The following is a 23,681-nucleotide window of genomic DNA, read 5'->3' as shown; positions in this document are numbered from 1 at the left end:
ATCAGTATTCTGGTGCAACTGACTGAGAAAGATTATTACTTCCCAGATTTTGTCAGATATTTCCCATTGTGTCCAAGGTCAGTAAAAGACACGTTTGTGTGGTAAACATTATGGCCGATGTGAGCGTGCTTGACTGGTCCAGCCTGCCTTTCTCTCGTTTTGATCACCTCTGCCAAGGAAGGATTTGGGTTGCCCCTGGCAACAGCAGATGCCATCACCTCCTGTTGTCAGTTTGACAGCCTTACCTAAATATACAATCAAGAGCTTCACATTTTGTCTACATTTGGAAATGGGAAGTGTGTGTAAGTGAATCACAGACCAGTGTGCACATCCTTATTTAATCTATTTGTGCTCTTCATTTGTGCCTTGGAACACTGGTGAACGCGGAATGGATCATGTCCAGAGCAGCGTGTGTGCGCGCTGTGGGTGTTGTGTCCTACTGAAATGTATTCTGTCAAGCTTTGGAATGGTAAGCGGGGAAATTAAATAGTGCAGAGTAAGCTGCCTTGAGGCAATTGATCAGCTCTGGAAAAGATTATCCTGTCTGGCTAGCTCCTCTGCGCTTGATAGAAGCATAACTAGCTCTAGACTAGTCATCACATCTGAAATGTATGAGGTCGCTGAAACTTAAGGGCACTTACAGAGCATTTCTCCCAACTATAGATGACTTAACCTCTCCCACCCTAAGCCATTTATTCCCTTTAAAAACAAAATGAGATTTTTTTAAATCTGCATATTGTAATCCGTCAGTGTACTGTAGAAACTGGAAAACATGCTGCATGTAATTTAAAAGTAGAACATGCTCTAACAAATAGAACAATGGCGAAGGAATAGTGTAATACAGTGTCTCGAGGCTCATCAATGGGACACATTCCTGCCCATCTGGGATTGCAATGAACCAGCAGCTTCACAGAGCCTTGCTTTCCTGCTGGTCATAGATCCCACTGTGAGAGGGATTTGGGCCATAAAGATCAAGTGTAGCCATTCCACACAGTGGGATACAAACCAGCGGCAAGGCAAGGAGAAGTTCCCTGGTGAAAAAGTAGGCCATTTCTAATTGTAAAGTGACAGCACTCTCTCTCTCTCTCTCTCTCTCTCTCCACCTCACACACACACACACACACACACATAGGCAGCCTGGGGCAGTGCAGCCGCCTGCACAGGTCACAACCCACTCTTTCTCACTCACTGCACAGTGTGGGCAAACTCAACCGTAAGATGTTGAGAATGTCACACTCGTAGTTTGGGGTCCACAAGCTTGCGTTTGTCCACTTGTATTTTCTGTGTGTGAGTTTGTGTTGTACCTTACCACAGGTGTCCAGTAAGGCCACTCACTGCCAGTTCTTTTTTCCCACTCACATGGGTTCATGTGAGTGGGAAAAAAACCTAATATGATCTGTTTGTGGTAATGTTGTCACAGTGGGAACGCTTCGCTTTTGGCTCTGAATGCATTAACACGAGGGACAGATGGACGACAGCGCTACAGAGAGAGCACACGTCAGCCAATACTGTCATCGTACATCTGAAATGTGGGCAAAACACAACCTTGGAAAACCTGGGCTCTGTCTCAGTACGACACGCTTCCAATTTTGCTACTACTAATATCCTCCAGGTACCTTTCCTCACCAGATCAATATTTATGTGTGCTCTCGATACTCTGGATTGCAATGTGCTGTCTGTTTGAACGTTTGGATGTTAAACCAACATTACCTTTCAAGTTGTTACAGTACCATACCTTTCATAACCACTGATCTGTTTTGAAAGGCAACACTTTTATTGACATCTTTTGGGCTTAAAACAGAAAGGAATTGCAGTAAGTGCTGCAGCAGAAACCTTTTGTTTCACTTCAAAGGGTAGATGCTTTTTATATGTGATTCGTGTCTGCTTGTGTTAGAATATTTGAACTGAATAAGCCTTCTAGTAAAAAACATTTTTGTGAGTATAGATTCTCACCAATCTATCCATTTTAGATGTAGTTCTTTGGAGATCCAGGCTTATGTATCAGTGAGCATAGTCCAAGCATCTAATCCTACACTGGTGGGGGAGTGGATTCATCTCAACAGAACCTAAGGTGGACTTATTCTGCCATCTTATGGCTAACAGAGAAATGGGTCTCTCGCTTACTTCTCAAGCTTTTACATTGATAGGTCCCATTTCCATAACATAATATGCTCGAAGGTCTACAGGCATGTATGTAACTGAGATCATAAAATAGAACCTTGACATTTGTTGATTAATACCTTGTGCTATAATTCTATGGTGAATTTATCAGTTTGTGAAACCTTTTAATTGGGCATTTAAAGGATGTTTGGGATGTAGGGGGGAAACATCTTGTTCTGGAATCTTCCAGCAACTCAGAAATGCTTCAAATATGTAATAGATTCTCCTCATTATATCAACAATCAGGGAACTATTGAGAGAACGTCAGCAGCATCCTGATATGCATGAAAGAGTTAGAATGTGGCTTAGGGTTAGCTGTGATTATATGTTCTGCTGATGGATATTTTCTATACACCTTCAGTATATGGAATATCCATGTTAGATGGAATCACCCACCTTTACGTAGTTTTACAGAGTAATTGACATACTGTATTATCTTTAGGTAAATCAGGTTGACATTAGGTTGGGATGAAATTAAATAGATGAAAATGTGTCAGGAAGTGGTTGTGACACAGAATTGCCACAGGGAGGCGGTATGGCACAAGTAAATGAGCTCAACCTTCGACATGCCGTATCTGTGGAGGAGTTGTGTTGAGTGTGATGTGTTTGCAGTACAGTACAGATTGGGGTCAGATGGATGGATCGGAGCCACTCTCGACCCTGAGAGCCTAAATGTTCCCACACTACTTCAGGTTAGTCAGTAATAGTCATTCAGCATAAGCTGTTCTTTCTCATTCTTAATGACACATCCTCTTGTCAAACCATGCCCAAGTGATAAAGCACCAAGGCCAAACAACATGACAACATGATCGTGAATGGATGTAGGGGTTGTTGTACACCACCCTTCATAGTGTACAGTCCACACTATATATACATACATATATAAAGATCTCAGAGATGGTGAAATCACCTTTATGTATATGTTCATGGAGAGGTGACCGATGACACAGTGGATAAACACATTCCTTCCCACACTAGACTTCAATTGCCTCAGGAGAATATAGGATTGTGTATGGTGTTTAAATGGCATTAGTAAAATACTAATGTACTGTAAGTGCTACCTCAAACATGTACTGGATCTGGCCTGTGTTTCACTCTTGGTGGAACAGAGATTTGACCCCTGGCACAGACCCAGGCAGGTTGGGAGTGCCTCCATCTGCCAAAGAGGTTGTTTGCCTCTCGTCTCCCATAATTGGTTTGCAATCAGCTCTCACTCACCTTTTGTCAGCTGGGTGTAAAACATAATCCGCCAGAGGATGTGAGAGGCTGTCTGCCCCTCTCCCTTTACAGCCAAGCGAGTGCTGAGACTAGGTAATTACATATTTCAGACCGACCAATATGACAAGTGCAATATTAAAAAGGTGAATTAATTTCCAATTATTTGCCTGGTTATTGTGTAGGGTAAAATTAATCTTTCCTCCAAATAGCTTGTGAGCCGGGCGACATCCTCACAGGTGAATTGATGGGCTGGCAAGTACTCTGTAATGGATTCTGTCAACCCTCTCACACTCTAAAGTGGATTTGTCTCACAGAGAAGTTTCTCACACTCTCTCTCTCTCATGAGTACACTTTTACTGGCATTTGTCTCGAGTTCTTTAGCTAGTCAGATGGAAACACAAATCAATGTCTGGTTCAAAATCCATTCAGACTGATCTCAGGAGATGCCGATCCGAACATACTGTACCTCAAAAGAGTATTCAGTGAAAGATTTCTTGATGATGTTTATCTCCGCACCATACGGTACTGTACATGCTTTGCGAGTCTCATCGTTTGGGGAGACAGTAATACAGCTTATTGAAAACTTTTCTTACTTTCTTTTCTTACTTCTCATTTTTACTTTCTGCCTCTTTTCTGCCTCTGAATTATTCAATGAAGAAGCAGTCTTTGTATATCAGACCCAGTTGGCTCTCCCCTCCTGTGTTCAGCTTGGGGCCCTCCTGGGTGAACACTGGGTTCAAACCAGGCTGATATCACCATGTGAAAATCTATCCAGCTGGCAGTAATGCTGACTCCTTAATAGATTATCAAGATGCATCACACAGGTTTTGACCTACCACCTTGTTTGAATGTGGGCTTCATTGTAGATGGGTAGGAGAATAAATCGTCTTGTTAGCTTCAGTGCTTTGACCTCAGTCACACCTGCTCTCGTCACGACTGCTTTGCTTACCAACTTGATGGATGTCAGGAAGCCATAACACACACACGGCCACCTTCTCCTTACACCACCATCTTTGTGCCTGAGAAACTAAAAACGAATGAATCAACTAAAAGTTTTGTTTATGTACTGGGAGTGTAATGTTGAACTCTATTTACTGCTATGAAACATTGCTCTGGCTGCTCGCAGCAAGGGCCTTAGGCAATCTTTTCCCACTCTGCCAACTTGCTCTACACCTGAAAATAACCCAGCGTAATTGTTCAGATGAAGCATCCCGGTAGTAAAACATGAAATGAGATTAGCTTGGTCTCTGAATTAATTCATTTTCTCCGTCCGATGTGTGAGTGGTGCTTGGGAATAAGCTGTTAAAATGGAGCTTGCTTGTTGCTCCAGTGGTATACTGAAAATGGAGGCCTAGCTGGTTTTACTTCCCTAAGCTGTCTCATATATTTGAGCGACGTAATGAGCTTTAAATTGGCTCTTTTGTTTTCCTCCATTACCTGAGCCTAACAGCTCCCCGGTCACACTGGGCTGTGGTGATTTACTTCCATTTAAGACCTAATGAAAGCTCTACCTCCTGCCATTGTGGGCCCTGACTATGAGAATGTCTCGCCTCCGCATGTTTTGAAAAGCACCACACAAGACACGCTAGTTGCCGTGGCGATACGAGCACCCCCTTCTGTGATGAGGAAGGCAGGCCGTCTCTTTGCTTATTGCTCTGGCATTTAGGTGGCTCCACGCGCCGATTTGAAGTGCCTGTAGTGTCAAAGCCATTTCTCCTGCTCCTCTGGTAATGCTCTGACTCGGCAAACTGACCATTGTCATTTCCCTCCATGGGCTTCAGAGGGGCCATGAAAAGCCAAGGAGTCTGGATAATAACCTTCAGAAAAAGGGCTGTGATTGCACTTCCATTTCACACCGAGAACCTTCTCTCGCCTCCCCGGAGCAGTAAATGTTAGATAGGGAGGCTGAGGATGGCAGTGAAGTGGACACAGCATTTTTGTTGTGAGTGGGAGATGAAAGGGGAAAGGGAGGGGTGGAGGAAGTGTAGGTGCATGGCAGACTGGAGCTGGAGGAGTAGGTGGACGGGAGAGGGATGGGTGGATGGATGGAGGTAGATGAGGTGGAAGGGAAAGGGGAGAGAGTGGAGGTAGACATGGTGGAGGTGGAAAGGGGGGTAGAGGAGATAGACAGACGACATAGGTTGTGGAGGTGTTGGTTGACGGAGGAGGCGGGGAAATACTGTGGAGGAGGTAGCACTGGAAGGGGGAAGATTGGCCCAGAGGTAGAGGAGGTGTGGGTGGACAAGGAGAGTAAGGAGGCAGAGGAGGTGGACGGTGTGGGGGGAGAGAGTCAGCTTCAGGGGGTAATGTGGTAAGAGGTATGAAGCCATTAGCAAGCCAGCAATCCACTGACCCCCACCTTCATAGAGGGACCAGAACTGGCTCTGAGGCTGTGGCTCTGTTGACAGCTGGGACAGGAAGTCTAATCCTGATGGGGAGCCAGCGCTGTGGGCGCTGTGTGCCCTCCACACAGAGTCCCACGCTAGCCGCTGGCTTCACAGTCTGGGGACAAGCCGCTGTAATCCCTCTCCATAACAAACCATCACCACTCCCGACCTGGCTGTGGGGCACGGTGAATGAATGGAAGCTATTTATGGCCTTGTGTTCAAGGAGCTCAAATCCAACTTTCTTGGCCTAACACATATCCGGCTTTGGAAAAGTACACGTGAAACGGTTCCCTACCTGTTTATATTTACATTTACATTTAGCAGACGCTCTTATCCAGAGCGACTTACAGTAAGTACAGGGACATTCCCCCCGAAGCAACTAGGGTGAAGTGCCTTGCCCAAGGACACAACGTCAATTGACACGGCCGGGAATCGAACTGGCAACCTTCAGATTACTAGCCCGACTCCCTCACCGCTCAGCCATCTGACTCCCTTATATCCTCTCGGCCTTTGTCTGATTGCGCCGTTAAAAGTTTGAAGCTACCCACATAAGGCAGATGACCTTGGGGAGGGTTAAGTGATGCAATTTGCTGGCACAATCATTGTCATTTGGCCTGCCATGCCTCATGGAGCTGCCTGGGGTGTTATTCCATCCCTCTGAGGCACCTCTGATCATCACCACATAACAGCAATGCATGACTAAGTGGATGCACTCTGACTGCAGTCCTGATGGGGCAGTATGGTCTGCTGACGATGTTCCCAAACACTCCCTCTATGAGCTTTACTTACCTGCTTCTCACAGCACAATATCGTACGGCTGTCCCTGAGGAGCACTACGATCACCATCAAGTTCTGAATAGTTCCGTCTGGGTACATTTGAGTGTTGGATGTGTGCGAAGGGACAATAGGTGAACGTCTGGGGGTTTGTGGTTGTGTGATTTGAGGACCTGCCTATAGGTGGCAGTGTTGGCTAATCAGTGGGCTGTGGGTAAAGCTGTAAGTGGATTTTGGTATGGAGAACCAGACCTCAGCAACAGCAGATGGTGCCGATCATTGTGCCTCACATCAAATTCATCTTTCTTTTGTTGTTCATCGTAAAATACTACCAGCCCAGACAAAAACCACATCAACATTGTGGTAGACATAATCCTATTATTGCTAATTGACAAAATATACAAATGTTGTGTTGACAGCTTGCACTTTCTAATTCAGTGAAACAATGATAATAGTGAAACAACAATCGAAACAATTGAGTCAGGTGCAAAACGATTTATCTTGCTACTTTTGAGAAATGCAGAAGTCCGCAGAGGTAAAACTGAATGCACCCCAGAAGCTTTACAATAGTTTAACTATGCTCCTGATGTTTGAAACCAGGACTATAAATCTGTTATCGACATTCCAAAATATGTCTTGAGAAAATAAATCTTATAAATGTTACTAGTGTAAAACGATGATTAGCTAGTTCCATCTCCAGAATGTTCTCTCTCCATCCAACGTTTGACATTGAGGAGGGATAGTAACATTACAACCCTTTGAGGAATCAGAGTTTGAGGATTTCTAAATCTAAGAAATGTCAAATATGTCCTCTCTCTCTCTCTTTCTTCTTTCTGTCCATCTATCTCTCTCTCTCTCTCTCTCTCACACACACACACACACACACACACACACACACACACACACACACACACACACACACCAGCCATGCTCTGATTTAAAGAAAACAACTTCTTTAAAGTCTTCTCTCCTCTCCAGAGAGCCTGGGTGAGAGTGGTTACTGTGCTCTGCTGGTGTGCAAGCCTGAGCTGGGGACTGGGGCATGTTGTTGCACCATATCACCAGTGTGTAATTGAAATGGAGCAGCAGAAAATGACAAGAGGTATGGGTCCAATGCTCTCTGTTATCAGATACAGGCCAATGATGACTGATATTGAAAAAATACTTGTGACTACTCCAAGCCAGTCCATTGGACTGTGTAGACAGGTTTACAATGTATTATACGGACAGGAAATAACTTTGAATATAGAGGGGAATCTGGTAGTGATCTGATAAAGATCACATATGTTGGGAGGCTTAACATATGTTTCCAGAATGTTTGTCTAACCCCTAACTTGTCCAAGTCACGCTGTAATGAAACAATAAGATACTTATAGCAGGAGCCCAAGTTTAAATCCAGACTGGCCATTTTCTGCATGTCTTCCTTTATCTGTCTTGTCTGTCCTGTCTAACCTTTATTTTAATGTACAATAAAGAATAAAAATGATTAAATTAAATATTATAAAATGTGTTTCAATGTTTTTTAGAATAGGGTTTTAGTGATACATAAACAATTGTATTGTATTTATATTGCTCAATCCCACGGTTGTTTGAATCCACTTTTATATTAGGTGTGCTTACTTGGCACTATTGATTGTAAACTGTACTATAGAACACTGCTGAGTGCTCATTAACATTAGAAAGCTTTATAGATAAAGCAATAGAAACAGATACAGAGTGGCTGTGTGCTGGAGTTTGGAAGAGATTATTGTTGTGATGCAGGCAGCCGATATATGAGCGAGAGGTCTCTTGAGTACAGAGCAGACTGTTGGCAATTTTCACTGGGATCTCCTCCCATGACCTCTCAAAGGGATTGTCTCTATTTCCAGTTCAGGGTTGCCCTTTTTTCCTTAGAACAGGGTGAACCAGGCAAGTAAAGACTTTTACATCAAAGTAAATCAGTGTTTAAATACAAAATGTTAGGAAACAAAATGTTTCCTAACAAAGTCAGATCTAATCACAGATCTGACAGTCCTTGGATGGTATAAAATAATGTGGTGGAAACCCAGTTTTCTCATTTCCAGTTACTGACAAATCAATGATCTTCACCTGTACAGAAGGATGGATGCATTTAATGGTTTGGGAAGGAGTAAGCCATTCTTTAGAAAATACATGATCAAATACTGCCCTTTTGCTTTACTCAAGAAGAGGAGAGTCATCAAATCATGAACTATGTCAATATGACTGAAGTAGAGCATTAACTCGCTTTGTTTGAATCTAGTGTCTTACGTAAAAGGGGAGAGGTGAAGTCATTTCAAGATGGGGTTTCTAATCTCATGCTTTTGGTATCATCTCGTCGGGTCCCTGTCTCCTATTCCTTCACTCAACATCTGGTCAAGTTCAGATTGAGATTCCCTCATCACAGTGTAAGCCTCTCCATCCTCTGCTCACTGTCTTAAGCATTAACGCTCAGACGCTAGGAAAAGGCTGGGTCCCATTAGCTGTGATAGCTCAGGAAGTCTTGGCAAGTGTAACTCATTTCACATGCAGAGCTCTCGCTGAGTGAATCCAGGAAACCAGCCCTCTTAGATAGTCTGTTATGATTCTGTTTTATTTATGAGCGGAGAACAACATGTTTGTTATCAACCACACACCGCTTCAATTCACACACTGTTTATGCAAAGTGCTCCCAGATCATGGCAACGTAGTCAAGGGGGGCTCCAGTTCAGGATACTACATCAGTCGTCTTAATATCTATTCCAAGTTTCCTTCTAGCACTCATTTCAAGAATCCTTTTCAAACAATATTTCTTCAAATTGCAGCAGATAGGGTAGATGGGGGAGGCGGCTATCTTTTTCATGTGGAATTTGTTAAGTTGCCATACAAGACATCCCACTGTAGGAGCTCAGTGTGTGGTCCTCCCCATCGGGGCTGCGTCTTTGATCGAGTTTGATATCACCGAGTCGTTCCACTTCCACGGTAGTCCTCCTGATCACAGACGAGTCAGCTCCAAACATGTCTTGTACATCACCACATGCCATGCTGTTTTCCATCAGATGAATCCAGGGAGGGACTGAGAGGCAAAGTATATTGCAAAGTGTTGTAGGTAAATTAAGAGTTCCTCATGTCTCGCTTTTAGCAATTGTCTATCCTATTTTCTATGTCCAATTGTCTATATTTCGAATAATGGTAGGGATAACTGAAGAATGAAAGCAACGACACAGCTCTGAAAAACAGTAAAACTTGCAATGCTGTCAAACAACCTCGGCATTGGCTCTGTCTTCAACGACCACATGGGCCCATGGTTCAAATATAGAAAGTGTATGGTTTATAAAAAACTTTCTAATAAACTTTGTGAGAATTGGTGCTGACAAACCCAATCAATGTTTATTTCAGTTCATCTGTGATTCTGAAATGTCCCAGGTGCATCATGGTAAAGAGTGCTAATTATATCATAACTTCATTGTGTGTGAAATGTTATTTCCCTGTCTCAGCAGAGACCTTTATAGTAATCCTGAGGAGTGTCCATTAATTAAATCTACTATACTGTGGGAGAGAGAAGGGGACAGAGAGAGAGAGAGAGAGAGAGAGAGAGAGAGAGAGAGAGAGAGAGAGAGACAGAGAGAGAGAAGCTTTCCCTGAAACAGTTATATTAAGATTATTAAAAAATATATATATATATTTATTGTTGATCCCATCATGTCAAACATGATAATAACCAATTGAGATCACATTTTCATGTTCAATATTTTGTTCAATGGACATGGAAACCAACACTCAGTGAGCGAGTGCTGCAAGCCAAGATCTGTAGAATGTACAACGTCCTCCACACGAAATCAAGAGAATCACTGTTGGCAGTATTTTCTATGTTCTTCCCACGGCAAACCAAAGTGGTAGCCATCTTGTCAACGTGCTGGCTCTGACACAACTCTCCTTCACAGAGTTTCCTGTGTGGGGTTCTCTGTGTGAGGCCCTGCATGGTTCCTCCTCTAGGGGAAACCCCTGTGTACCCTTCAGGCCTGCCAGAACAATGGGCCACTCTCGCAGCCAGGCAAACTGCGGATGAGGAGCTGGGCTGTTTACAGCTTGAATTGTGAACACTGATTACTCTCCACTTACTGGACTCTTTAACAGAAGCATCCTCACCACAAAGGAAAAAACAGGGTCATCTGAGGTGTTTCCCTCTCGTGCACGGTTGATGTGACCGGTTACATGGCCCTGGAGTGTTCCAGTCGTGGGCGCAACCCTGTGAGCGTTGGACATGGTGGTATTGAGGGCATGGAATCTGTCTGTTGTTTTTGAAAACTGTGTGGTCGGCACCAAGTCTGGTCCATTTTCAATCATAGGACGCCTGCTGTTGCAAACATGCTTAAAATACCATGCCAAATGATACATCAGCATCTTGTTCCATCCCTTATGCATGTGGTACAGTACTCAGGACTTGCATGTAAAATAGGCAACCATCCATAAGCACTTGCACCACTTGCTGTGCGTGTTAGTGGTATAGACCATGTGCCTCTAAATTAGCTGAATGCACTCGGTTCCATTTATTAGCACAGTGAGTTTTAGCTGAGTGGAGACACGTATCCATCAGCCTACTCAAAGTCTACTGGTTGTCACATGAATAGGAACGCTCAAGGCAAAGTGGCCTTGCAGCAGCATCCTCAAGTAGTTGGACACCATGGCAACCAGTTAGGCAAGCTGCGCAGAAGTAATCCGTATCCGTGGACAGCTGACACCTTGTACGATGCCTCCTACTCCTGCGGCTTCTGCAGTTGACACTGTCGAAACTTAAAATGTACTGTTGGTTGTTGACATTGGAATGTAGTTATACGAGTGAAATAAGGCATGGGAGGATCTCAGAAAGTACAGCCACAGGAAGAAAGTATTATGACTAAAGTCTAACTCTGTTTTACAATTCAACTTTAAGCCAACAGTATTATGACCTGTAGATGGTCAGACGCTAGATTTACATTTAGCAGCATGACTTGAGGCCACTATAGCATTTAATTTTGGTCAAATTAGATTATCATCCTTTTTTTAACTATTTGGACATGCCTAGAGGATATTCTTTCTATCAGCCGAATTCCCATTCACATTAAGAGATATAAATCTAAATCTGCAGTCTTACATCTGAATATATAGACTTTATACAGAATTATTTTTAATAATCAGGCACAGATGCACATGGCCTGTTGATGCTGAATGTAAACAGCTATGTGTACCACGTAAACATCTCTGAGGTGCAGCCGAGCCGGGTGGAGCAAAGAAGAGAGGGATCAACTGCTATGCTAGAATTTCATATATTTCACAGGGAATGAATAATAAAAGGAATGTGATTAACCAGTGTTTGACAGAAATAGTACGAGAGCGGAGTTTAGCCTTGATTGCCCTCCTCTCTCTGTGGGTAAGTAGTACTAGCCAAGAGTCGGGAGAAGGCCTGCCTTGGAGGACAGCAGAGAAGCAATGAATAATTTACAAGTAATTTCCCCTTTCATCTCACAGGTTTGAACACAACGCTTACTACAGGCCCTGCTGCAGAAGCCAGATAGCTCTACATGCTGTATGATGGCTGGGATGAATGAAAGGCAAGGTATGTAACGAGTGCAATGCATGCTGGGCGTTGCAGTGGGAGCTCAAAAACAAACTCCACGAAAAGAGAATTTTGAGATAAACATGAATAAGAATGATGAAGGAGCAACTGAGTTGATGGAGTCAATGTTATCGAAGTAGAGCACTGGACATAGATCTGAACCTCCGGGTCAATCATGTCCTCCTATTGACATGTACGGGAAACACTTTGACAGGGCACCGTGAAGCTGAGTGTCAGCTCTATCTGACAGAGTGAGGACTACTTTTTTCAGAACTACAGTGAGTACATGTAGTCTAAGAGGGACCATCTGACATGCTCCAGTTATTTAAATATAGAGCTGGCAAATGGATGTTGACTCCAGTACCAGGCTACCAGGGGTGTAGGGGAAAAACAACAAGAACCTCTATGGGGTATGAGTTCCAAATAACTTGGATGTGTGTAATGTTACAGTGTTATCTAAAGTCATGTGACAAAATTGCATCTTTCATGTTTGTTGAGGTTTAATGTTTAACCAGTGCTCTAAACAGAACTGTCTTTGTTATATGATATACTATGAATATATTAGATTATTCATGGATACATGATCTACTAAATCTAATTTGAGTTACTCAAGAAAAGTGTCTCTTTCTTTCTCCGTTTCTCCCTTATTCTTTCTCACACTCTCACTTGTTCTGTTTCTCTCTCTTTCTCCACTGCGAGTCTGACCAGTAGCTGAATTTCCCACACTGACCTCATTTTATCACCTGTCAGACGACTTCACAGATTACAATTAAAGAGAGAACTCAACAATGCCAGGAATTAACATAGACTGGGGATTATTGAAAATATATTTCTTTACAAAATCTAATGAAATGATCAGTAGGTCAAATGAGTCCAGTGAAGACAGATTGGGGTGAAGTGACCTAGTTGAAGGTTTATATCAGCTTTGAGACAGCTGAGCACAAGCCCCATTACAGTGGCGTAGATACTGCCAGGGAATGTCATTGTTGAGCATGAAACAGGGAAACATTTCACGAAAAGGAGCCAAAATGTTATGACTAGATCTTATAATTGCCAGAGTATTTCTTTACTCTTTAGGAAGTCAAGCCTTATTATTCATATCCTCCATAAATTTACTGGACTTTTCCAAGTTTTTCTACAGGATTTCAAGTTGTTTACTCTGAAACATGAACTGAATAACTAGTTCTTTACAGTCCAAGTTAAAGGATTCACAAAAATCGAATCAGAAGTTCTATGGAACCATGGAATCCTCATGGATCACTCAGCTCAGACTATGTAGTTGTAGAGTAGGCAGGGGCACTTACTCTTACTATAATCTGCACACTCAGTCACTGAACCCTTATGTAACCTTTCTAGTGGACTGATCCATGTGCCACATGACCCATGGCTCACAGCATGACGGACAGTCAGGCTGAATACTACAGAGAGTACTCCTGCAGGCAGCGGCGGAAAAGTTCAGCTTCAAAAAGTTATATGACCATATTTGTTCTGCCCATGCACAAATAGCCTGCTAATTACAATCACCTAAATCTACTCATTAGCAACGTTTTTGGTGACGATTCAATGCATGGATAGAATACATGGATATTTATGGTAATTTTGCTTCTTTCTGAACCTGTATATTTTTTTTCAAGATGGCAGTTGCCTTAGGGAAGAGTACACATACTGATAGTCATTAATCTCTGCCTGTCATTTTTGATTGACAGGTGGTCAGATGGATGATCACCACTGTCCCAGTCTCACAGCTTGTAACAGTTCCACAAAGTGGCTGAGAACGATCATGGAAAATGTACCTGCAGCACTGGAAGAGATTAGACATACTTACTGTATTCACAACACAATTACATTGTTTTGTCCGATTGTAACCTATGGTAAACAATGTTTTTATTTCAGTGGTCTTCAACCCTGGTCCTCAGGACCCACTGACCTGCATGTTTTAGATGTTTCCCTGCTCCAACACACCTGATTCAAATGAATGGTTGTTATCAGGCTTGATCATTAAACATGCAGGACAGTGGGTCCTGAGGACCAGAGTTGAAGACCATGTTTTATTTCATTTACAGTACATGGGAAAATACAGAGAGTCAATCCATGTTTGGAGTTGGACACTAGAACACCTTCATCAATAACCAATTAGTTAGGTGGACATGTCTGATACGCTGTGGGTCCAGTGCCTGTCTTTCCTTTCCTTAGCTTATTGTGTGTTTACACACTGCACAGATGTAATTATTTGATAAGCGCTTGTCGCTTTACATTGAATTCCTGTGCTATTTCAAAGCTTTAAAAAAATCTAAGTGAGTCTAATTAAACCAGGGTGCAAGACTTATATCCAATTATAAAAGGATAATGTGCTTACATATAGACTATCTCCCTATAGCAGAGGAGTCTGATCTCTCACCCAGCTCTGTGATGCTACACACTGCATCAACTGGTATTAACTTCTCCCTCCACTCACTCCAGTGACAACAACAGCTGGGTCAATGTCTGGGTGGGAGAGGGAGAGTAGCTGACTTGTCGCCTTGCAACTGGCTCTCAGACCCAGGGTGGTGAAAGGGAAACTCCTGGTGTTCAAACAGAGCATGCTTATCACCAGAAATGTCCGGATGGAACTGCCCTCTTTCAAAACAAATGAATGGTGTACATCAGGCTACCATAAATAACAAGTGCTCATAAAGAGACCTTAGGAGTCAGAATTTGCCCAATGTCCTGATTTGGTGAACTTGCTGTTAATAATTGCTGACTTTTTTATATTTCAGTGGCCAAAAATCCTAAAATTCCCTTTCTTACAGTGACTGTGGAACCTGTCTGATCTTTTGTTCTTGTTTTTTAAACATGTTAAATATCTGATATATTTGCACAATTATGCAAAGCCGTTCATTCCTGTGTTATCTACCAATATCCAGATCAGTGACCAGGGAGTGATTCAGAGTGGCACCTCTGTCAATAAAGAACTGTGGGAAGAGGACACCTGCTAACTGTGGCCATTGTTGGGGACAGCTTTCTGCTCCAGTAACCTTGTTCCTGTAGGGCAGTTGGGCAAAGAGTCTATGGGAAAGCTCTGAAACGGCCAACCAAAGATGGCTTCTTGACCATACAAACATGTCCAACTGAATGCAGCCTGAACTGAAGGCAGCCTGATACAGTATAGAAACTGCCTTTGCATATAACCATTTATTACGTTAATGTAACAATTATGATCTGTTTTATTTAATCATTATCATCGTCATTGATTATCAATTCATTATTTCCCAGATTACTGTTATTAGTATTATTGTAGTTATAATCCTTAAAATTATACTATATATTTTTATTGTTGTTATTGTACTATTGTTAAATGGTATGAAGTTATGAAAATCACAGTGAGAAAACAAAGGAGACACAGCTTTCTCTCTCTCTCTCTCTCTCTCTCTCTCTCTCTCTCTCTCTCTCTCTCTCTCTCTCTCTCTCTCTCTCTCTCTCTCTCTCTCTCTCTCTCTCTCTCTCTCTCTCTCTCTCACACACACACAAAAGAGGGCGCGAGCGATCGAGCACTCTTTCTTTGTATCGTGTCTTTCATGAATCCTATCCAGTAACTCTGAAATCAAACCAACCTTTCCGTCATACAGTCTCCTCCCTCAACGACGGCAGAATCCAGACGTTGTGAGTGAGTGCAAATTCAACCAATAGCTTACGGAATCCCAGTGCCATGTGTGGCCTTTGGACGAATAGGATTTTACAGTAGGCAGAGCTACAGTGGGCCTGGCCTTCACGCTTGGTTACAGCGGTAAGCTCTGGATGGGATTTTGTGAGTTTTCTTTGACAGGCTCTAAAATTGTAAAATTGTATACAATAGTAAGGTATAACTCTAAAGTTAACTGACCTAATTATACCCTTTCGAATGAATAACGTTCGCCTTAATGTTGCCTTTGATCGCACTGTTGTGCTTACATGTGTCTTTGTAAAGTAACCATTCAGACAGCAACGGTGATTTTCTTCTCTAATAACATTGCTTATTGAATTGCACTATATATATATTTTTAGAAATTAATTATTCCAGTACTTAATGATACATGTAACTTGTAAATACATGACAATGTAAACTATCTATAACTATGGTAACCCCGCTACATTTTGTATCTGTTATTAGCTGCTGTGTGTCACTTTGCCAGTTAAGTTTGTTTACTGGTAGTTCAACGTGAACGTTTCTAAATGTAAATATCTACTGGCATATGTACTCATCTGTTTGCTTATCTTCTACGGTATTGACATGGCATGCTGTTCTAGCCTATACATGATACACGTCTCTCAAAGGCACGTGCCATGATGAAAGACAGATAATTGTTTACAAGAATCAACGCTGTTTATTGTTCAAAGGTCGTCTAACATGAACTAATTTAATTATGCTTTTGACACTTTTTCATTACAGGTTTCCATGTTTCGTAAACAGAAAGTTGTTGTGTTTAAGAGGCATCTGGACGGATACCGTACCACATAAAGCCGATAACTAGAACATTGAAGAGGAAACAACCGTTATCTGGAATATATCAGTGACATTCTTCTATACTTCATATGGATTGAATGGCTTTTGAGGAAACCTAACCTTGGTTGTTATCAAAGTTTTTGCAAGAGTGGTGGAGTCTACTTTTGAATAGATAATTATTATTTTTTACGGGAGAAAAGTCGAAGGCTAAAATGGATCAAGCAAGCGGTGGAGAGGACCCAAACAAACCTAATAAAAAGAAATCCAACGAAGAAGAAAGTAAAAACAAAAAGCTGGTGCGTATTATCTAATACCATGGGGTTTCTATAAATGAAACGGAATGGGTAATCGAAGCAGTAAAAAGTTATCTGAACGCCACATCTTAAGACCCACATACTGCACAGCCAGTAGGCCTTCTAGAATGGTTTTGGGCCTTGCTGATAAGTGAACTAGCTTTACAACTTCTAAGTCCTTTTTTGACAACTAATAATGGTATTCATGAGCACACTTCATTTAAGGTTTTACAGTTATGCATTCAAGCAATAGACAGTCACCCCCAGTATTGAGTTCTGATGTTAAAGCCCTGCCCAGCAGTATTACACACAACTCATTGATCACTCGGCAAACCATAGATGTCGGAACACATCCCATGTCCTGCACTGCCTACCTGTAGATGTTTCAAAGATACACTGATTATTGATGTCCTAGGATGCAAATGTAAAATATGGGCAAATCGTTGCCAAATCTAATTATTGTGATAGTCACATGATGGGCTTGAAGGTTTAAAGATGGATGACCAGTAGTCAAAGGTTCAGTTGAGATTAGACCCTAGGGGAAGCGGACTGTGGTTTGTAAAGGAGTCATGTGCAGATGATAGTCAGCAGTGTATGACCTAAAGTGACCCATAGAGTTGGTTTCCCATCATCAGAAGCAGAGCATTCTGAATCATCAGTGATAAACTCAACGATCAACTTTTTCTGTTTTGTACAACAGACTTCTCCTAGTTACCTTGTATGGTCGTACTGTTTGTTTACACGGTTGTTGTTGATAAGATGATACATTTTGTAAGGGTACAACCGTGGGCTCTCAGATGTCACTGAGCTATTACTGCATCATCCCATGCCTGGAATTTAGATCATAAGTTTGGCAAACAGGGCTACATCGTGACTTCTCACTCATTGCTCGTATTCTACAAACTATTTACTCTCATGCAATTACTTTGACTAACTAAATTGGCAACCAACATGTTAGCACTGTATGTGAGTTTAGATTCCATAATGTCCATTTGTTAACTCTGGAGGCCTAGATATTCTACCTTTTTATCAAATATCTTCAGTGCTCCATCCCCCATTGTTGTATGGCCAGGATTACTATCAGAAATTGTTTTGCGGGAAGGCATCTCTCCTATTCTGTGTCGTTAGGCTGAAGGGACATTAGTTGGGACTAGTTTTTTCAGTGCACGTTCAACATTGGGATGGCAGTATGGCTGAGCTGATTTTGTTTACTAAACATGTCCCACCGATTTGGGATGAGCTACTCACAGTCAATTACTCAACTATGTACTTTGAAGGGCGGGGCTTCTGATGGGAAGCTGTTGGGAGAATCAGTCCGTCAGTAAGGGCTCCGTTGGACTTTAGGAATGCAAACCTCTCCTGGGATTTAAGCAAGGACTCAGAAGCATAGCGCTGTGTACACGGACTGATCACAAGGCCAAAACAAAAGCAAACCATTTCTCCAGCTCTTTCTTTCTCTCTCAGTCCACCTTACAGATGGGGGCAGGATGCCACACTGAGGGCCTGAGGCAGGCACTTGTAATGTTTGGTATGTGCTCCAGCATGGGTTAAGCAGGAGACTGTGTACCAAGCAGGAAACCCCAGTGTGTGGACTATAATGACATGACTGGACTCAATCAGGTCAGGGTGTGGTGTTGTGGTTTCAAACTTTGTAAGTGCTTGAGGAACACCCTGTCACTAAAACATTTGCCATTCCCTTCCTCTGTCCAACTCCCGTCATTTACACTCCCTTGCTGGGCCTAAATGCTTTGGAGCTGGGCTCATTGCTTACTAGATGGGTGCTGATGTCACCCCCCCCCCCCCTCCCTCTCTGTGAGCTCATTGCTGTGTGCTCCTTATGAGGTCTCAGGGCCAGGCATGTTCCATGTTGCCCAATCCTCTTCTGCAGTACACAGGCCAGGGAGGCCTCTTCTGAGGCTTTGGGGAAGCACAGAAAGCCTTGAGTGTAAGGGAGGAAGTATTCATTCATCTCTGGAGAGACAACCTGCCTTTTTGTTTTTTCCTTCTTTCCAACTCCTTTCCCCCCCTAAAAACTAAATATCTAGGCTATAAGCTTAGACTGGTACACAGGCCTTCATTGCCCAACTTTTTGTCACTTTCTCAGCAGGGCCTGACCTCTTAAAAATGTTGATGTTTCCGTGTGGATGTCGGCCAGCTTTGGGCAAAGATAAGTCTGCCTTGAGCTGGATTAAAGCAGAGGTTTTCTCCGGCGGTACCTGCTGAGAGAAGCAGCAGGTTGTTTGATGCCTGCTCTGTCGGTAATCTTCTAATTTAGCCATACAGGTTGGCTGGTAGGGTCGGGCCCACCTTGGAAGAGCCAGAGAAATAGCTTTGAAATCTATGTTTGTGTTGCAATGTACCACACCATGATTACATCACAGCAGCACTGTTTGAGGGTGGGAATGTGCGCTCTGAACACCTACCAAGGACATCAGGATAACACCTTCCTGTTTGGAAAGTTTAATCAACATTCTAACTATCATCGCTATATCTAGAAGGTTCTGACCCTGTGTTTTCTTTTTGCTGCTTGTTTGTTGTTTGTAAATATGCCACTGCATGGAAGATGGAAAAACAACTAATTTACTTCTAACTAAGTTGGTAGATGGATAAGTGTCATTTGAGGAATTTGGGAGATCTGGTTTGACACAGTGACAGACCCCTCTCTGCATTCCAGAGTGTGGGACATCTGACTGGTGTGATGATGTGGCCTGCTTAGTCACAGGTCCCTGATTTAACATGGGCTACACTGCCCCAGTAATATAGACTTCCCAAGGGTTTATCTCCACAAGACTCAATTCATGAAAAACAAGTGAATCAATAAGACTCAGACTTGGAGTTAAACCATATGAAGTCAACTGTATGGTTTGAGACAATATAGCCTATCCTTACGGTATCTCTATTCATTGAACAACACATACAGTACTCTTCAGTATAACACTTTACAATTATACTGCAGTACTGTATGTCAGTGAATTTCAGAGAGCCTGTAACCTAATGCTAAAGCCTTCATCATGAACTGTGCTGGTGTTCATAAAATGGAATATGTGAAATGTTGTCAGATCAGGTCTCAGCAATCAGTGCAGTTGTGACAACAAATCGGAATAAATACAAATGGAATTACAGGATGCTAATTTTGTGTGGTGTTAAATTGCACTGCGGTCACATGCTGTGTAGCACTTGATTGTTTCACAAACAGTTATTCATCCTTTGTGATGACAGCAAGGCGTTATTTGGATGAAATGTAATGTGAAACGGCTGTCCTGTACTCTGGAAAAGAAATACAGCAACAAATGCCTGATAGAAATGGTTTGGTTGACATGGTGAAGCGGTTATTTGGGGAAAGACCCTGCATTGTTTTATCTCTTGTGGTCATATGCTGTGTTGAGACATTCTGCCAGGACTTCTCATGTTTCTCAAGCACAAGTGGATTGTTCATAATCTGTTCTTTTAGTTCCAGATCAATCATTCACCAGGAGTGACATATTTGTCATTAAGAGCATACTGGATCTGATTTGGACTAACCAAATGCTCCTTTTAACTCATCAGCAGCCTGCTTTATTAGCAGTTTTATAGAAGTTGGCTATTCCAGTAGTCTACCAAGAGAACGCTTATGTGAACTTCCTAGTCGTGTGAATCTAGGCCTACTGTATCAATGCCATGCGTTTGTGGAAGGCTTTCTATGATCTATGGCAAAAAATAGTTTAGCTTGGATCAGCATCTCAAAGGTTGTTCTAGGTGTGTGCGTGTGCGTGCGCGTGCGTGCGTGTGAGAGGGAGAGTGAGGGTGTGAGCGGTGGCTGGTGGCAGACAGCAGGCTGATATCCACCAATAGACAGGTCGCTGGGTCACGCCCCTGAGAGAACAACCAACGGCTGGGCTTTGACAGGAAATTGCGATGAGTCATCATCATCTTCATAACCCCTCAGTCCAGGCAGCTGCTCCACTATCACAGCCATGCACACAGGGACTGGGAGCAGTCATTGTTACCTCAGTGGTTCAGAAGTGCTGCACATTAGTAAACTGTTGCAGTTTTAGCTTGATAGCCATGTGGAGGCTTGCACTGTGTTAATCAGTGTTCTAGGGCTCTAGAAGGTACCACTAAAGGAATGCTCTCTAGGCTAGACACTGCTGTGTGACAATGTAAAACCCAAATCGTTTTTGGTAACTTTTCAATCACTTTTTTAACAGATTGCTTCTACAACCTTATTGCCTTTGAAACACTGAAACTACAAGTCCTGAAATATATATTTTGTGTCATGTTGTTGGGGATTGCAGTTTTCTTTCCCAAGCAGTTTGCTTGTCAGTGACACAGGTCAGAGCTGATTGAGTTGTGGTGGTTTGGTCTTGGGAGGAGTTGTGTCTCTATGACAGGGAGCCTTAGCGCCTTGAAACATTTAGACATTCATACAGTATGCAACCTCTGCAGTGGCTCTGCCACTGTCATGTGGGCCTCTTGGTTTTTCAGTGTTCATCTTTTCCCAGGTCTTAAAGACAGGAGGTGAAGGGCATTTATTTTGGTATGTGAGATCAGATCTGGGTTTAGGAGCAGGGAGGGATGGCAAAGTAAGTTAAGTCAATGGCAAGATGATAGTTAGTTAAAATGGGTGAATGGGTTGCTTCTTGATTGACTGCAGAATGTATTTTTAATGCAGTGTCTGTGCTCTGACTGTCCGGCTCTGTTTAAATTAACTTCATTTCTACTTGTCTCAATGGATCATGTTTAGGCTCACTGATCATTACTTGTCTTCGTTGAGTTGTGGCGGGGTCCTCCGTGTTCTCAAACAAACACTTTCAGCCGGCAAAACCAATTTCATCCACAATTAAGCAGCGGAGATCCTTCCTCTGTTATCTCAATTCCAGACACTATAATACCGCTACAAGACTTGACAAAACACAGTTGAAAGTTATGCCTTTCATATTCTCATTATTTCCTCTTGTCAGTTCAGCTGCTTTCTGTTATTTTGGATCCCAGCAAATTGAGGACTGAAATAGCCATTTCACTCCTCCCACCTCACGCTGTATCTGTCCCGGCCGCTGATTGAAATTTTGGATAGTATTCACTTAATTAATTCAATCTGGTTTAATGATTATAATCACGTCAGACAATTAGTAAGTAATTAAAGTAATTAAAACATCAGTAATGCATGGACAGTTGGTCATTCATCTAGCGGTAGTGTTTCAAAAATGAGATGGTTGCTAACTACTGCGTTGGTGTTAAAAGGGAGTAGTGCACATGGGGGATGTTAGTTTTTATACTGAGTTGTATTTGTGGAAAAGTACCAACCTTTTGTTTCCAGCACACAGTGGTTTTCCCGCTACGTTTGTAGTATCACTGACTGTCTCATAAGATGCCCCCAGGAGGGTTTTGGCATCTAAATCTAATAAAACACTGGGTAACAGGACACTTAACCTTTGTTCTTTTGACAGTAAACCTAATTGTAACTCATGACTCGGTCAAGGCTTTGTGGCAAGTCTCAGGCTTTATGAAGGATTTAGAAGCTGGTTTGGCTTCCAGGATGGTATGGGTTAGCAATAATATCAGACTTTTCAGACTTGTCACAATCCTGCAAGGTAAAGTATATATTTTGTGAGCTGAGCCATTTTTTCATTTAGGTTTGAGGTTATAACTTATGCTAAGCTATACACAGTTTGGAGAACTGTGTGTGTGTGTGTGTGTGTCTATGTATGAAACTGCAGGAAATCGACCATGTGAGTTTCACGGCACTCAGGAAGTGGGAGACAGGAAGTGGTGAAGAATGCTTTAGTCACAGTCGAACTTAGAAACAGACTAACTACTCTGACATCACCCTCATAGCTGGAGACCACTCTAAGTGATTAGTAATGTAGTCCCGCTTATCATAAATCCCCAAATCTTTACAAGTCAGCCTCCATTTGTTGAGTAACTTCTCCAACATAACAGTACTGCAGCCAATACCATAACAACAATTGATACTTGATTGTTAATTAATAACAATTAACACAGAGACTCAAGTGATTCAGCACAGACAAACATGTATGTATTGTCCTCCTTACATACAAACGGAAGCTTTTAGTGTGAAGCTGATCTAAGGAGAGCTCGGCATAGCGCTTCTATTGATGGTCCTGAAAAGATGGTGCTAACCTGAGGGCATTGCTGTGCTAGTGAGGAGTCACATGATCAGGCATAGAAAGCCATTCAAATCACTGAACCACTGCTGCTTTGTCCACTTCCTCTTTTCAATAGCTGTTTTAGGGAAATATAAACAGTACCAAGGCTTTCCTAAAATACCCAACATGCCTTTGACTCTTGCCCATTTAAAGGCACTTGAGCTCTCAACTAAACGTATTGGCCTTTAAAAAAGTGCAATGTGCAAGCATTCTTACTGAGTTCTTTTTTTTTTTTTTTGTCTTTTGCTGGGAGGAAACAAACAAAACACTCTCATTGTAATCCTATAATAGTTTTAAATTGAGTCTTCACTGTCCAAGACTTTGGTTTAATCTTGTTGTTTTTGGAAAGAAAATGTTATTCCGCCCCAAATCAAATTGAGAAGGATTGCTCCTTTATTTGATTGATACGTTTGGCGCATTAGAACGTTTGTGAGTGTTTGTGCTACTGTAGGTAACTGGACCTGACTAGTGTTCCGTATTTTCAAACACTTAACCCATTTTCTCAGTCCTAGGTAGGTTCCTATTTTAAGCCAGGTTTTAGCAATAGTCTGTGTGGTAATAGAACCTCTTCAGAGTTTAGAAGTTTCCGTGAATGTACTTCTTTAGAGGTGTGGTGTGTTTTTAAGACTTACTGTGAGCTGTACTGTTGCTGAGATAATGTCCTATTGTGCA

The 23,681-nt window shown here is 42.3% G+C and overlaps 1 protein-coding gene across 1 annotated transcript in view; it reads left to right on the top strand.

Annotated features, from left to right (window-relative positions):
* The first annotated feature begins 15,880 nt into the window (after positions 1 to 15,880).
* The window catches only part of diaph2 (diaphanous-related formin 2), a 360,351-nt gene continuing 352,550 nt past the window's right edge, over positions 15,881 to 23,681 (top strand). Inside the window, exons 1-2 of the mRNA XM_067247259.1 lie at positions 15,881 to 15,895; positions 16,517 to 16,866. Coding sequence (XP_067103360.1) covers positions 16,783 to 16,866 — 84 coding nt within the window. The 5' untranslated portion in view covers positions 15,881 to 15,895; positions 16,517 to 16,782. The remainder of the gene's footprint in view (positions 15,896 to 16,516; positions 16,867 to 23,681) is intronic.

The sequence above is a fragment of the Osmerus mordax genome, chromosome 12 (genome assembly GCF_038355195.1).
Source record: "Osmerus mordax isolate fOsmMor3 chromosome 12, fOsmMor3.pri, whole genome shotgun sequence".
In the NCBI taxonomy this organism is placed as follows: Eukaryota; Metazoa; Chordata; class Actinopteri; order Osmeriformes; family Osmeridae; genus Osmerus; species Osmerus mordax.
This window is presented reverse-complemented; position numbering and strand designations above follow the sequence as displayed.